The following is a 14,619-nucleotide window of genomic DNA, read 5'->3' as shown; positions in this document are numbered from 1 at the left end:
CATTTATCATCAGGGAGAAGTTTGTCCAGACAGGAGATAGGTCCCAGGCTGGGGCCCAAACTCCTCCCCACCCCGTGCCAGGCAGAGCTACAAGCCCCCAACGACCCCCGGCACACACAGCGCACCCAGGCCAGGCGAGGGAACACAGCACCCCTGGCCAATGCCGAGTGCCCGGCCACGCTGCCCTGACACCACGGTGCTGGGGTTAGGGGAAGAACCTCTGCAGAGTGGCCCAGAAGTGCCAAGGGACCATGACAAACACAGAGCAAAGGGACCCGGGAGAGGGTGAGCAAGCAGGAGACACTGGGTGGCAGACGCCTTGGACCCTGCATCCCACGGAACCGGCCATCCCACAGAGGGGAATGTGCCCAGAGCAGGCTGGGGAGTGAATGGGGCCTGGGCGCCTGGGGACGGGGATGGCTGGACTGGTTTAATCTGGAGACTAGCAATCTAGGGATTGGATGACCCCATGGTCAGCGTGGAGAAGGACATGGCAGCCAGGCAGAGAGCAGCCAGGCGAGGGGGACGCACGGGGCTGCCACGAAACTGAGGCCCAGGAGGTCCAGGGACTGGCTCAGACCACACAGAACACCCTGGGCTCCCCCGCCCCCTTCTGCATCTGAGCCAGAGAGAAATTAACAGAAGGGAAACTGAGGCTGCTGAACCTGTGGAAAACCTCAGCGACAGATGGATCCAACGGGGAAGCCCCACTCGGAGAGGCCAGGCTGGGAGCTCGTCTCCATGGGGCTGGCAGGGAATCACGGCTGGGAGCTCAGCCAGTTCCGCCTGGAGACTGATGGGCAGGGTCATTAACCACTGAACAACTGACCAGGGGCCGGGGCCAGTTCTCCCTCGCTGGCACCTTTTACATTCAGATCAGCCGTTTGGAGGAGCTCTGCCCGGAGAACGGACATGGGGCAGCTCTCTGGCCAGGGCCAGACGCAGGGGGAGGCAGATCCAGTGGGGAGTCGGTGCGCGGGGTGGGGGGAGCCGCTGCAGGACGACACCCCTGGCATGGGCCATATCTCCATGCAGAGGGAGGTCGTGTGCAGCTCGGATCAAACCGGGCTGACTAGTTTAGCAGCAGCCAGAGAGGGACAGGTGTGAACTGGACACAACTTGCTCCATCCCCCCGGGCTTCACGCTGGGTCAGTTAAGCCAGCGCAGCCCCAGTGTCACCGCCAAACAAATCTCTCTGCAAAGAGACCCCTGGCCTCAGCTGGCTGCTCCTCGGGGGGAAACCGAGGCACCGAGCCCTGGGGAAGCCCTAGCACGTGGGAGCAGGAGCGCTGCCCCTGTCCCCCCATCCCCTGCCCCCAGGGAGAAGGGCCCATCCCCAGGAGCTGGACGGGGGCTGCGCCAGCAGCCGCTGGGCACTCTCCATGCCCAGTGAAGAGGGGAGGGCACAGGCCCTGGGCAGGCAGCGCCGAGTGGGGGAAATGTCTGTATGGTGCGGATATGGCCACCGAAGGAAACTGCTGCCTGCGTCAGGACCACAGGGCTTTGAAGGCACTGGGTCAAAGCGCCCTAAAGCCAGCTGCTCCCCTCCTGTACCCCCCATTCCCCTCCATGCTGGGCCTCCAGCCTCTCTGCCATGGGATCCCTGGCCAAGTGTGAGCAGCTCGTCCCCTCCACGGGCAGCGCCAGGCTAGGCTCTTTGTGCCTGGCGCCCCCGACTTTGGGTCTGTGCATGGCCCCTCCTGGACCCAGGAGTCCCCGCCCCACATTGCCTTGCATGGACCCCTCTGCATATCCCTGCCCTACCCAGCTGCTCTGCTTCCCCAGCCCCCGAGTCCCGGCGTAACCCGTCTGCCCGGGAGTGGGGGGTCAGCAACAACAGGGCTGGTTCAATACCCAGGGATTCCTCTTGACAACATGACCCAGCTCGACCTCCAGCCTGGAACCTGGAAAATCACACATCTCTCTCTCCCCCCCAGAGCCCCCAATGCAGCCCCTCTTGCCCGCCCCGAGCCTGGGGGTGGGAGAGACGTCTAATGACACGGGACAGGAATCAGGTGCTGGCTGGGGCTCGAGAACATGTGCCCACGGGCAGAACCCCGGCCCTGGAGCGCACTGGGCCTCCTGTCTCACGCTGACAGCCCCACAAACGGCCCCTGCCTCTGCCTCCCACTCCCAGCTGCTGGCCTGGCTCAGAGACCCCACTGAGGTGTTCACAGGAGCTCACTGCCCAGCCCGGGGGAGGTGTCAAGTGTCACGGGGCCGTTTGCTCTACCTCGCTGCTCCCGACTACAACCCGGAGAGCTCCTGAGGTCCCCCCACTTCACACAGCTCTGCGGGTGCCAGCAGCTAGCAGGGCCATCCCAGCCACTGCCCCCCAGCAGCTGTCAGGCTGAGCCCTCCAACCAGCTTAGCAGCAATTTCTCCTCTACTGAGCCCCCACAAAAGCTCCCTAGTTAGCTCTGCCACGGTATCCTGCAGCACAAGAGACTCAGACAGCATCTCAGCCCCATAGACAGCACAGCCACTGCTGCCCTGAGGGTTGGCCCCCCAGTCCTACTCAGCGAGTTCTTAATGTTTTCTCTGAATACTGTGGGTGCCTCAGTTTCCCCTATGCCTTTCTCAGGTATCTAGGTGGTGGGATAAGGGTGATTGTTGCAGAGCCCTAGGGGGCAGGTGTGATGGTGTCTGCACAGAGAATGGCGACACCCTGTCTGCTGGCAACTGATGGCCTGGACCCCTCCCCGGCAAGGTGCCAGCTGAAGGTGCTGGAGACAAAGAGATCAGGGGCCTCCTGGCCCAGGAGAGGGACAAAGGCAGAGGAGGGGCTGGAGAGTGTCAGTTGGGAGCTGGCTGGGGAAATGGAGGGAGGCCCAGAACTGGGATCTGGCCTCCCTGACCCCCAAGATGGACCTGGCCAAGGGGTCCGGTTCGCTGTACCTACAAGCTCTGTGTTAGACCCTGTTCCTGTCATCGAATAAACCTCTGTGTTACTGGCTGGCTGAGAGTCACGTCTGACTGCAAAGTGGGGGTGCGGGACCCTGTGGCTTCCCCAGGACCCCGCTGGGGTGGGCTCGCTGTGGGAAGCGCACGGAGGGGCAGAGGATGCTGAATGCTCCAAGGAGAGACCCAGGAAGTGAAGCCGTGTGAGCTTCTTGCCCTGCAGACAGTCTGCTCCGAGGGAGAGGAGGCTCCTCAAAGTCCTGCCTGGCTTTGTGGGGAGCAGTTCCAGAGCGTCGCCCGGGGACTCCGTGACACTCCCCACGCAGACCCAGCCTGAGGTCCCCTCCATGTTGATGCTGTGGCCTGGGGGCGCAGCTCCCCGAGGGAGCTGGCTCTGTCTGTCCCGACACCGCGGCAGGCCAGCAATGGCCATGGGGCGGGAGGCTGGGAGCCAGGCTGCCTGGGAACACTAATGTGGGAGGAATTATGAGCAACAACACTTTAACGAGCCGGTGTCCGGTCTGGCATTGCAGCTTGGGGCTGCAATTCCCCAGCGGGCGTTTGGGAACAAACCAACCCCCAGCAAATCAAAGCAATAAATTGCTGCCTGGTGCGGCACCCCAGCCCCTCACGGCCCGCGTGATTTCCCAGGCGAGCCCCGCTCCGGCACGAAGCAATCAGCTCCTCTTTAGCAGCGCGGGCGGCTGATTTATCCGCGCTGCCGGCGCCGGCGAGGGCAAGGGAGCAGGATGATGCATGGGCAGGAGCAGAGGGGCAGGCGCCGGCCACCGCTCCATCCCCAGCTCATCTGAATATTTGACAAATCAAATCCAGGGTGGCGAGTGGCGGCCGCCCTAGGGAGATTTATGAGTGTTCAGGGCCGACGGCTGCTCCCAGCTGGTGCGGGCGTTCGGAGCCTCCCAGGTCTGAGAAACCAGCCCTCAGCACCGCGCACCTCAGCCAGCACCGGCTGCCTGCCCCAGCCCTGAGGCCCCAGCTGCCGGGCACGGGGCAGCCCGGGTGCCGGGCCAAGAGAGTTTAACCCTTTCGCTCCCATGCAGCCTCATCCAGGCCAGGCCAGCAGGCGCTGCTCGGGTTGGGAGGGGGCAGGGATCACCCCGTGCAGGACAGGGGGGAGCAGCCGTGTGACCGCGGGCGAGTCCCTTCCCATCAGCAGCACCTGGCCTGGAGCCGTGCTGGAGCTGACACCGCCCCGCCCTGCCCGCAAAGCTCTCAGGCGCCTCTGCTCTGGCCACGCTCCACGGGGCACCCCTCCCATCACAGCACCCCCGGGGGCTGAAGGCCCTGTAGCTGGCCTGTCACAGAGTGCGGGGGAGTCAGGGCCCTGCACCCCCACTTCCTGCCATTCCCCGGGACTCTCAGCCAGCCCGTAAAGCGGAAGGTTTACTAGCCGACAGGAACAGTCCCAAGCAGGGCTTGTAGGTACAACCAGGACCCCACAATCAAGTCCCCAGGGCGCAGGGAGTTTATCCCTCAGCTTTGGGGCCCCTGCACTTCCCCAGCCAGCCCCAAACTAAAACCGGCTCCTCTGGCCACCGCCCCCCACTCCTCCCCCAGCCTTTCTCCACTTTCCCAGGGCAAAAGGTGTCACCTGGCCCCACCCCCCTCCTGGTCTCAGGTTACAGCTCAGGGGTCCTCAGCCTGGTATCCCATCCCCCACGCAGCCAGTCTCAGTACAGCTCCACGCACCATCCCCAGGTCAATCTGCCCCATGGCCCCTTGGCTCCTACGCAGGGCAGGGGCTCCGCCTTCGGGGCCGGGGGTCTCACCGCTGGGCTGGCAGGACCTGTCCAGTTTCCACAGCGACCACCTGGGGCAGCAAACGGGGGGCCCGGGGCAGGTCTCAGGTTAGTGTCATCCCAAGGCCCTGCCGCCAACACCTGTGGGGTCTCTGGGGAGGGATCAGCTCAGTGCCAAAGCCAGGCTGGGCCTCTGGGCCGGGGACTCCTGTGACCTGCCCGCCCCCTGCACGTGACGCTCAGGGCATGGTGCCAGAGCTCGGGGGTCACTGCCCAGCCCTGTACCGCCCGCACCCTCGGCCCCACGCAGCGACGGGCAGGGCACGCAGCCAAGGGCTCCAGGGCGCATTACACCCCAGGGCGTTAGCCTTTTGCCGAGCCACAGGCCAAGCTGGTGGGTCTCTGCCCCAGCTCCCGGGCGGCATCAGGGCTGTGCCGTGGGGGCCCTGGCACCAGGCTGCTCTGGCAGGGCCCTCGGGAGCCACGGGCAGATGGGCCTGGCCAGGATCCAGCCGTGGAGAAAAGCCCAGGGCGGCTTGTGCATCGCCAAGCCAGAGCCAGGACACAGAGCCCCCAGCTCGTCACTGGGCTAAGGGTGCGAGCAGGGGGCCAGGAGCCGGCCCTGCCAGCGCCCTGGGGAGCCCCGGCCCTTCCCCTCTGCCCTGCCCTGGGGGAGGAGCCGCGCTCAGGAGGCGGGTGGGCTGTGGGGCCCCAGGGGGCAGGTAGCTGCAATGGGAACAGTTATGTGGCAGGAGCTCTGGGCGCTGCCTCCTGGGCTCTGCAGACAGCCTGGGGGTGGGGGGGGGATAACAGCCTGGGAGGAAGTGGGGGATTTTCGTGGGTTGCATGCAGGGGGGTGGGACTCAGTGTCCCCGGGTGTGACTGGTTTAACGAGGGGAGGGGAGAGGGAGTCTGTTGGGACACAGGACCGGAGAGGGACTCGGGACCCCGGCCGGTGGCCTGGAGGATGGAGACCCCAGCGACTGGGGACCCGGAGACCCAGCACAGGAGTCACAGCTGGGTCTGGCCAGTGGGGGACAATGGGCTGCGGGGAGAGGACCCCGGTGCCCTGACCAGCCAGCTCCAGCCAGAGGGGCCAGAGGGGGCTGAGAGGAGAGGAGACCCAGGCCACCCTGTTTACAACCCTGTTTCCCTGGAGAGAAGCCAGTGGACAGAGGGGCTTGGGGCCGGGGGTATCGGAGGCCCAGCTGGGAAGCAGGGGGGCTCGGGGCTGGAGAGGGGGAGCAGGCAGAGCCCCCCTGGCTGCAGCGGGACTGGGATGTGCTGGGCTGAGGGAGGCCAGGTCTGAGGCCGAAGAGGGAGGCCAGGTCTGAGGCCGAACAATAAACCCTCCTGTGTTACGCTGGCTGAGAGTCGCTCCGGGCTAGAGAACAGGGTGGGGGGGGGGCATTATACCCTCAGGGCTGAGGAGGCCTGGGGGGTGCAGAGCGAGGGGACTCCCTGAGGGGCCCATAGCAGAGACAGATGTGCTGAGGCTCAGAAAGGTGCGGCTCCAGGAGGTGGAGGGGCCTGACCCCGGGAGTGGACCCCCGAGAGGGGCTGTCGCACTGAAAGGGGCACCCCCCCCATGGACTACACGGGGCCACGAGTGGGCACGTTCTGTGAGGCCATGAGAGAGCCTCAGGGGGCTACAGGGAACAGCAACTTTGCCAGCTCCACCTTGAACCCGGGGGGAGAAACACAGTTCCTGCCAGGCTGCACTGCCCCAGCCAGCCCCACAGCCCCTGGACCCATGTGCCACCTGGGCACGGCGCCAGCCTTACCTGCCCCCGCAGGAGTCCCAGCCCAGCCTTGCCTCTCTGCTGCACAGCATTGGACTCTGACGAAGCGGGAGGGGTTTTTCTTAATGGTTTGCAGGAATACTGTGTGCCTCAGTTTCCCCTGTACACAGCGCCCAGGTGGTGGGACAAGGGGGTGATTTTTGCTGAGACCCTGCTGGGCAAGTGAGGCTGCCCTAGCTGCCGGTGCAGAGAACGGCCGAGGTGCTTCGGAACCTGGCACCTGATGGCCGGGGGCCTGTCACCAGGAGCCGGGCAGGCTCCTTGCCCGGAGGGGAGAGGCTGCCCCAGACTCACTCAGCTCTGGGGCTCAGCGGGGTGAAAGGGAGCAGGCAGCGTGAGGAGGGTGGGGGACCCCCCAGGGCTGCAGCATCCGCCTCGCAAGGAGGATTTCCTGCGCCCTGGGGACGTGTCTGCGCTGAAGGGGGCCGCGGTGCCTGCCGACCTGCCCTTGGTGTGGGCACAGCTTGGGGCACAGCCCCCCCGGACACAGAAGGAAACGGAGGGACCAACATTCCCACATTGGTCACACGGGGCCCGGCCTGGCTAGACTCGTGTGTCAGGCCTGGCCTGGCACGGCTCTGCTGGGGGTCGGGACCCAGCGCCTCAGAGAGCAGGCAGCTGTGGGGGGGTCCTGGGGTGCAGGTGGTTGTGTCAGTGTCAGGACAGGACCAGCTAGGAATCTCCTTAATGTTCCCTCTGAATACTGGGGGGGGGGCTCAGTTCCTGGGCGACCCTCTGTCTCCTGGCAACTAATGGCCAGGCCCTTCCCCCCGCCCGCGAGGGGATGCTAAAGGTGGGGGAGAACAAAGGGGTCAGGTGAGCTGAGCAGAGGAGGGGGGGCTGGAGGGGCTTTCAGTTTGGGGCTGGCTGGGGACGAGGAGTGAAGTGCAGACGTGGGGGTCTGGCTCACTGCCCCCCCCCCCCAGAATGGACCCGGCCGAGGGGTCCGGTTCTCTGTACCTACAAGCTCTGTTTTAGACCCTGTTCCTGTCATCGAATAAACCTCTGTGTTACTGGCTGGCTGAGAGTCACGTCTGACTGCGAAGTGGGGGTGCAGAACCCCGTGGCTTCCCCAGGACCCCGCTGGGGTGGACTCGCTGTGGGAAGCGCACGGAGGGGCAGAGGATGCTGAATGCTCCAAGGAGAGACCCAGGAGGTGAAGCCGTGTGAGCTTCTTGCCCTGAACAAGTCTGCTCCAAGGGAGAGGAGGCTCCCCAAAGTCCTGACTGGCTTGGTGGGGAGCAGTTCCAGAGCAGCGCCCAGGGACTCCGTGACACAGGGTGCTGCAGTGTCGGGGCACAGGCGGCTGTACTGGGGTGTCGGGGTGCAGGCTGCCATGTTGGGGTGCCGAGGCGCAGTGTCTCGAGGTGCAGGCGGCTGTGCCAGGGTGTTGGGGCACAGCGTCTCGAGGTGCAGGCGGCCGTGTCCCGGTGCAGGCAGCCATGCCAGGGTGTCGGGGTGCAGGCAGCCGTGAAAGGGGGTTGGGGCACAGCATATTGGGGTGCAGGCAGCCATGCCGGGGTGTCGGGGTGCAGACGCACGTGCCGGGGGGGGTTGGAGCACAGCGTGGAGGTGCAGGCGGCCGTGCTGGGAAGTAGGGGTGCAGTGTGGGGGTGCAGGCAGCCGTGCTGGACTGTCTGGGCGCAGCATGTCGGGGTGCAGGCGGCCGTGCCAGGGTGTTGAGGTGTAGAGTGTCGGGGTGCAGGCGGCCATGCCAGGGGGTCGGGGCACAGGCGGCCGTGCCAGGGTGTCAGGGCGCAGTGTGGGGGTGCAGGCAGCCATGTCGGGGTGCAGGTGGCTGTACCTTGGGCCCAAGGCACAGTGTCTGGGTGCAGGTGGCCATGTTGGGGTGCAGGCGGCCATGCTGAGGGGTCGGGGCACCACGCAGGAAGCTGTGCCGGGGGGTGGGGGCACAGGCGGCCATGCAGGGGGGTCAAGGTGCAGACGGCCATACCAGGGTGTGAGGGTGCAGGTGGCCGTGCCGGGGGGTCGATGTGCAGTGTGTCGTGGTGCAGGTGTCGTGGCACAGTGTGGGGGTGCAGGCAGCCGTGCCAGGGTGTCGGGGCACAGACGGCCGTGCCGGGGGGTCGGGACGCAGGCAGCCGTGCCGGGGGCCCAAGGTGCAGTGTCAGGGCGCAGACGGCCGTGCCGGGGGCCCAGGGCACAGTGTCGGGGTGCAGGCAGCCGTGCCGGGGGCCCAGGGCGCAGTGTTGGTGTACAGGCAGCCGTGCCAGGGGTTCGGGGCGCAGGTGGCCGTGCCAGGCAGTCAGGGCGCAGTGTCGGGGCGCAGGCAGCCATGCCGGGGGGTCGGGGCGCAGGTGGCCGTGCTGGGGGCCCAGGGCGCAGTGTCAGGGCGCAGGCAGCCATGCTGGGGGGTCGGGGCGCAGGCGGCCGTGCCGGAGGCCCAGGGCGCAGTGTTGGGGTGCAGGTGGCCGTGCTGGGGGCCCAGGGCACAGTGTCGGGGCACAGGTGGCCGTGCTGGGGGCTCAGGGCACAGACAGCCATGCCGGGGGGTTGGGGTGCAGTGTTGGTGTACAGGTGGCCGTGCCGGGGGATCGGGGCGCAGACGGCCGTGCCGGGGGGTCGGGGCGCTGTGTCGGGGTGCAGGCACAGTGTCGGGGCACAGGTGGCTGTGCTGGGGGGTCGGGGCGCAGGCGGCCATGCCGGGGGTTCGGGGCGCAGTGTCGGGGCGCAGATGGCCGTGCCTGGGGGTCAGGGCGCAGGCAGCCGTGCCGGGGGGTCAGGGTGCAGTGTTGGGGCGCAGGCAGCCGTGCCGGGGGGTTGGGGCGGCAGTGTCGGGGCGCAGGCGGCTGTGTCGGGGCGCAGGCGGCCGTGCCGGGGGCCAAGGGCACCGTGTTGGGGCACAGGCGGCCGTGCCAGGGGGTCGGGGCGCAGTGTCGGGCTGCAGATGGCCGTGCCGGGGGGTCAGGGCACAGACGGCCGTGCTGGGGGGTCGGGGGGCAGTGTCGGGGGGCAGGCGGCCGTGCCGGGGGCCCAGGGCACAGTGTCGGGGCGCAGGCGGCTGTGCCGGGGGGTCGGGGCGCAGGCGGCCGTGCCGGGGGCCCAGGGCACAGTGTCGGGGCGCAGTGTCGGGGCGCAGACGGCCGTGCTGGGGGGTCGGGGTGCAGAATCGGGGCGCAGGTGGCCGTGCCGGGGGGCCCAGGGCGCAGTGTCGGGGCACAGATGGCCGTGCCGGGGGCCCAGGGCACAGTATCAGGGTGCAGGCAGCTGTGCCGGGGGTTCGGGGCGCAGGTGGCCATGCCAGGGGGTCAGGGCGCAGTGTCGGGGTGCAGGTGGCCATGCCGGGGGCCCAGGGCGCAGTGTCGGGGCGCAGACAGCCGTGCTGGGGGTTCGGAGCACAGGTGGCCATGCCGGCGGCCCAGGGCGCAGTGTCGGGGCGCAGTGTCGGGGCGCAGATGGCCGTGCCTGGGGGTCGGGGCGCAGACGGCCGTGCCGGGGGCCCAGGGCGCAGTGTCAGGGCGCAGGCGGCCGTGCCGGGGGGTCGGGGCGCAGGCGACTGTGCCAGGAGGTCGAGGTGCAGGTGGCCATGCCGGAGGCCCAGGGCGCAGTGTCGGGGCGCAGTGTCGGGGTGCAGGTGGCTGTGCCGGGGGCCCAGGGCGCAGTGTTGGGGCGCAGACGGCCGTGCCAGGGGCCCAGGGCACAGTGTCGGGGCGCAGGCGGCCGTGCCGGGGGCCCAGGGCGCAGTGTCGGGGCACAGACGGCCGTGCTGGGGGCCCAGGGCGCAGTGTCGGGGCGCAGACGGCCGTGCCGGGGGGTCAGGGTGCAGTGTCGGGGCGCAGACGGCCGTGCCGGGGGGTTGAGGCGCAGGCGGCCGTGCCAGGGGCCCAGGGCGCAGTGTCGGGGGGCCGGCAGCCGTGCCGGGGGCCCAGGGCGCAGTGTCGGGGCGCAGTGTCAGGGCGCAGACGGCCGTGCTGGGGGGTCGGGGTGCAGACGGCCGTGCCGGGGGCCCAGGGTGCAGTGTCGGGGGGCCGGCGGCCGTGCCGGGGGCCCAGGGCGCAGTGTCGGGGAGCAGTGTCGGGGCACAGACGGCCGTGCCGGGGGCCCAGGGTGCAGTGTCGGGGCGCAGTGTCGGGGCGCAGACGGCCGTGCTGGGGGGTCGGGGTGCAGACGGCCGTGCCGGGGGCCCAGGGTGCAGTGTCGGGGGGCCGGCGGCCGTGCCGGGGGCCCAGGGCGCAGTGTCGGGGAGCAGTGTCGGGGCACAGACGGCCGTGCCGGGGGCCCAGGGTGCAGTGTCGGGGCACAGACGGCCGTGCCGGGGGCCCAGGGCGCAGTGTCGGGGCACAGACGGCCATGCTTGGGGGTCGGGGCGCAGGCCGCCGTGCCGGGGGCCCAGGACGCAGTGTCGAGGCGCAGTGTCGGGGCGCAGGCGGCCGTGCCGGGGGCCCAGGGTGCAGTGTCGGGGCGCAGTGTCGGGGCGCAGGCGGCCGTGCCGGGGGCCCAGGGTGCAGTGTCGGGGCGCAGTGTTGGGGCGCAGGCGGCCGTGCCGGGGGCCCAGGGTGCAGTGTCGGGGCACAGACGGCCGTGCCGGGGGCCCAGGGCGCAGTGTCGGGGCACAGACGGCCATGCTTGGGGGTCGGGGCGCAGGCCGCCGTGCCGGGGGCCCAGGACGCAGTGTCGAGGCGCAGTGTCGGGGCGCAGGCGGCCGTGCCGGGGGCCCAGGGTGCAGTGTCGGGGCGCAGTGTCGGGGCGCAGGCGGCCGTGCCGGGGGCCCAGGGTGCAGTGTCGGGGCGCAGGCCTGCGGAGCGCCGAAGGGGGCCGCAGCCCGGCTGGCGGCAGGAGATAAGCTCCCGTCTCAGCTCCCTGCCCACGGAGGGAGGCAGATTTATGGCTCCCAGCTGCGATTTGCCGCAGCTCCAGCCCTGGGGATCGATCACTGCTCAGCGCCCCCCCAGCAAACAGCCCAGCGGCACTTAACCCCCACAGGGCCAGGGAACGGGGGGGGGAGGTTCGGGGACCAGGCTCCCCCTGGGCTGCAGTGGGTCCAGTGGCTCCGACCAGGCCAGGGATCAGTGCCCTTGGCACAGGAGAGCCCCCACCCCCCCCCAGCTCTGCTGATGTGTGAAGTGAAGTTTCCTGCCCCATGCCCGGGGGGAGGGTGCACAATACTGAGCAGGGCAGGGCCGAGGGGTCTCTGGGGGTGTCACAGCTGGGGGATATGGAGGGGGAGGGGCAGGGGTCTCTGGGGGTGTCACAGCTGGGAGGTGCTGGGGGGAGGGGCAGGGGGTCTCTGGAGGTGTCACAGCTGGGGGGGCGGGGGGGAGGGTCAGAGGGTTTCTGGGGGTGTCACAGCTGGGGGGTGCTGGGGGGAGGGGCAGGGGGTCTCTGGAGGTGTCACAGCTGGGAGGTGCTGGGGGGAGGGGCAGGAGGTTTCTGGGGGTGTCACAGCTGGGGGTGCTGGGGGGAGGGGCAGGGGGTCTCTGGGGGTGTCACAGCTGGGGGGCACCATGGGGGCTACATGGGGCAATGCCACAGCACAGGGCGCCAGGTTCCTGGGGTCGGGGGGCGCAGCAGCAGGACACCCCCACCTCGCTCAGGCAGCTGAAGGTTCTTGAGCCCCCCCCCGTGGCTCCTGTTGGGGGTAACCAGCCCCCCCCCCCCGCCCGGGATTCCTGCTGCTCGGCAGGAGATAATTAAATCCCCGATTGCAGCAGGTTCCGCACCCCCCGCCGGGCGGAATTGCAATCAGCCTCAAGAGCCCCTCAGCCCCACTACTCAGCCCCCCTGGAACCACTCTGCCCCGCCCCACCGCTCTGCCCCCCCCACTGCTCAGCCCCCTTGGCACTGCTCTGCCCCCCCCCCACTGCTCAGCCCCTCTGGCACCGCTCTGCCCCCCCACTGCTCAGCCCCCCTGGCACCGCTCTGCCCCCCCCACTGCTCCGCCCCCTTGGCACCGCTCTGCCCCCCTCACTGCTCAGCCCCCTCCCCGGCACCACTCTGAGCAGCAGCGGGGGGGCTGATGCTGGCAGGGCTGAGACCCAGCCCCTGTGGCAGGGAGTCCCACAGGCCAGGCTGCCAGGCGCCACAAGGGGGGACCCCGCGGAAAACCTGCAGCCTGGGAGCTGAGCAGCTCCTGGCGCGGGAGGGAGGAGGAGAGGCCAGGCTGAAAAGCGCAGGGCAGCTGGGAGGCGCTGGGCAAGGGACTTCCTGCCAGCCGCGTCCCCGCCCTGCCTGGCTGGGGGAACAGGGCCCGGGGCAGGGCGCAGGTGGTGCCGCTTTGGGCCCAGCGCCAGCCCCACTCAGCCATGCAATGCCCACCCTGCCCCACCCTGCCGAGCCCAGCACCGGGCAGAGGGGCCGACCCAGCCTGCCTGGATGAGGACCCCCCACTCCCTCACAGGCCCTGCCACAGGGACCGTCCGGGCACTGCCTCGGATGCTGGAGCATCCTGCCCCATGTTCCCCAGGCTCCATACCCGGTCCGAGCCCCAGATCTTCTCCCTGCCCAGGAGTGGGCAGCCCCCGGAGCAGCCAGCGCGGGACAGGGCCCAGACCTGCAAGCGAGGGCAGGGCAGCCCCTGCCTGTCACCGACACCCACCCCTGGGGCTCGCTGCAGCGCCCTGACCCAAGATGGGGCCTGAGGGCTGATGGCCTATGCCAGCCGGTTCTGGCCAGGGGGAGGACAAAGGGCTGAGGAGAGAGGCCCCCGGTGACCTGACCAGCCGGGGGGCAAAGGACGGGAGAGAGGGGCCCAGGTGGCCTGTTTGCCTGGGACCGAGGACACAGGACAGAGGGGGGCTGTGGGGGAGGGGATATAGGGGACTTGGCCGGAAGGAGGGGGCTGCTGGACTGGGACAAGGAGCAGCCGGAGCCCATGGGGACGGGGCTGACACCAGCCAGGTCCGAGGCCCTGAGAAGTGCCTATGCTGGGTTCAGAGGGTCAATAAACCTCCTGTTTTGCACTGGCTAGAGATCGAGGGAGGGGGGCATTACTCCCTCTGGGGGTGGAAGCCCCGGGGGCCCAGAGCGAGTGGTCTCCCTGGGGGGGCCCACGGCAGAGACAGGCCTGCTGGAGGCTCAGAGAGGTGCGGGGCTGGACCCCCGAGAGGCAGTGGCCCCCCCGAGAAGGGCTCTCACACTGAGGGGTCCCCCCAGGGGCTGTACAGGATGCAGAGAGCACAGGCCTGGGAGCCCCTGACATCTGCCAGCCCAGCCCCAGCTCCAGAGCCCCCCCAGCTGCTCCCTGCACGGCACCGATTCCTTCATTTCCCGCGGCTCTGAGCCAGCGTGACTAATTCGCCCCCCGCCCGCCACACATTCCCACCTGAGCCTCAGAGATAGCAGCGTTCGCCGCTCCGGTGCCCGGCTCCCTGCGCCGCGTGGGGCTGGGCACACACCCCGGGGGGTAGAAAACGCCGGGATTTGGGGTTTGGGAAAGGGAGCACCAGGGGGACACTGCCTAGAGCAGGTGTGCTGGGCAGTCGGCCCCCAAGCTCTGCCAGTGCCCCTCACTCCCGACCCGCAGCCCCTGCTAGCCCAGCCCTGCCCCCCCCAGCTCCGCTGGTGCCACTCACTCCCAACCTGCAGCCCCTGCTAGCCCAGCCCTGCCCCCCGCAGCTCTGCCGGTGCCCCTCAATCCCGACCCGCAGCCCCTGCCAGCCCCGAGTGGTTCGTGTCCCGAAGCTGAGATTTATTCCCAGCTGCTGTTCAGCTGCTCGCTCAGGCTGTAAATACGGATCAATAATTTAAGGGGGTAAAACTATTAATAGAAAGTAAAAAAGCCCACAAGTATGTGAGGTAGCAAAGTCAGAGGGAAGGTCACTGCGGAACAGGGCTGGGGCCGGGGGGACCCAAAGCTGGGGGGTGCCAGACAGGCAGGCATGGAGGATAGTGGGGGGAGCATGGCATGGGGCAGCAGGAATGTGGGGTGCAGGCCCACGGGGCAGCGGGGGAGAGCATAGCATGGGGGGCCACAGGGCAACGGGGGCATGGAGGATAGTGGGGGAGTATGATATGGGGCAGGGGGGAATGTGGGGTGCAGGGTCACGGGGCAGTGGGGGAGAGCATGGCATGGGGGTCCACAGGGCAATGGGGGGCATGGAGGATAGTGGGGGAGTGTAGTATGGGGCAGGGGGGAATGTGGGGTGCAGGGTTATGAGGCAGCGGGGGAGAGCATGGCATGGGGGGGCCACAGGGCA

General features: G+C 68.8%; 1 protein-coding gene across 1 annotated transcript; it reads right to left on the bottom strand.

Annotated features, from left to right (window-relative positions):
• Positions 1–9,203: 9,203 nt before the first annotated feature.
• On the bottom strand, positions 9,204–11,048 carry LOC127030388 (basic proline-rich protein-like). The gene has a single exon (XM_050916740.1). It carries the CDS (start codon positions 11,046–11,048, stop codon positions 9,204–9,206), a length of 1,845 nt encoding a protein of 614 aa, XP_050772697.1.
• Between the last annotated feature and the right edge of the window lie 3,571 nt (positions 11,049–14,619).

The sequence above is a fragment of the Gopherus flavomarginatus genome, chromosome 10, assembly GCF_025201925.1.
Source record: "Gopherus flavomarginatus isolate rGopFla2 chromosome 10, rGopFla2.mat.asm, whole genome shotgun sequence".
Taxonomy (NCBI): domain Eukaryota; kingdom Metazoa; phylum Chordata; order Testudines; family Testudinidae; genus Gopherus; species Gopherus flavomarginatus.
Note: the sequence above shows the minus strand (reverse complement) of the source record. Positions and strands in the feature narration are given on the sequence as shown.

Bases quoted from the DNA above. Each gene is read 5' to 3' on its own strand.
- LOC127030388 (XM_050916740.1), bottom strand. From the start codon at position 11,048: ATGGCCGTCTGTGCCCCGACACTGCGCCCTGGGCCCCCGGCACGGCCG.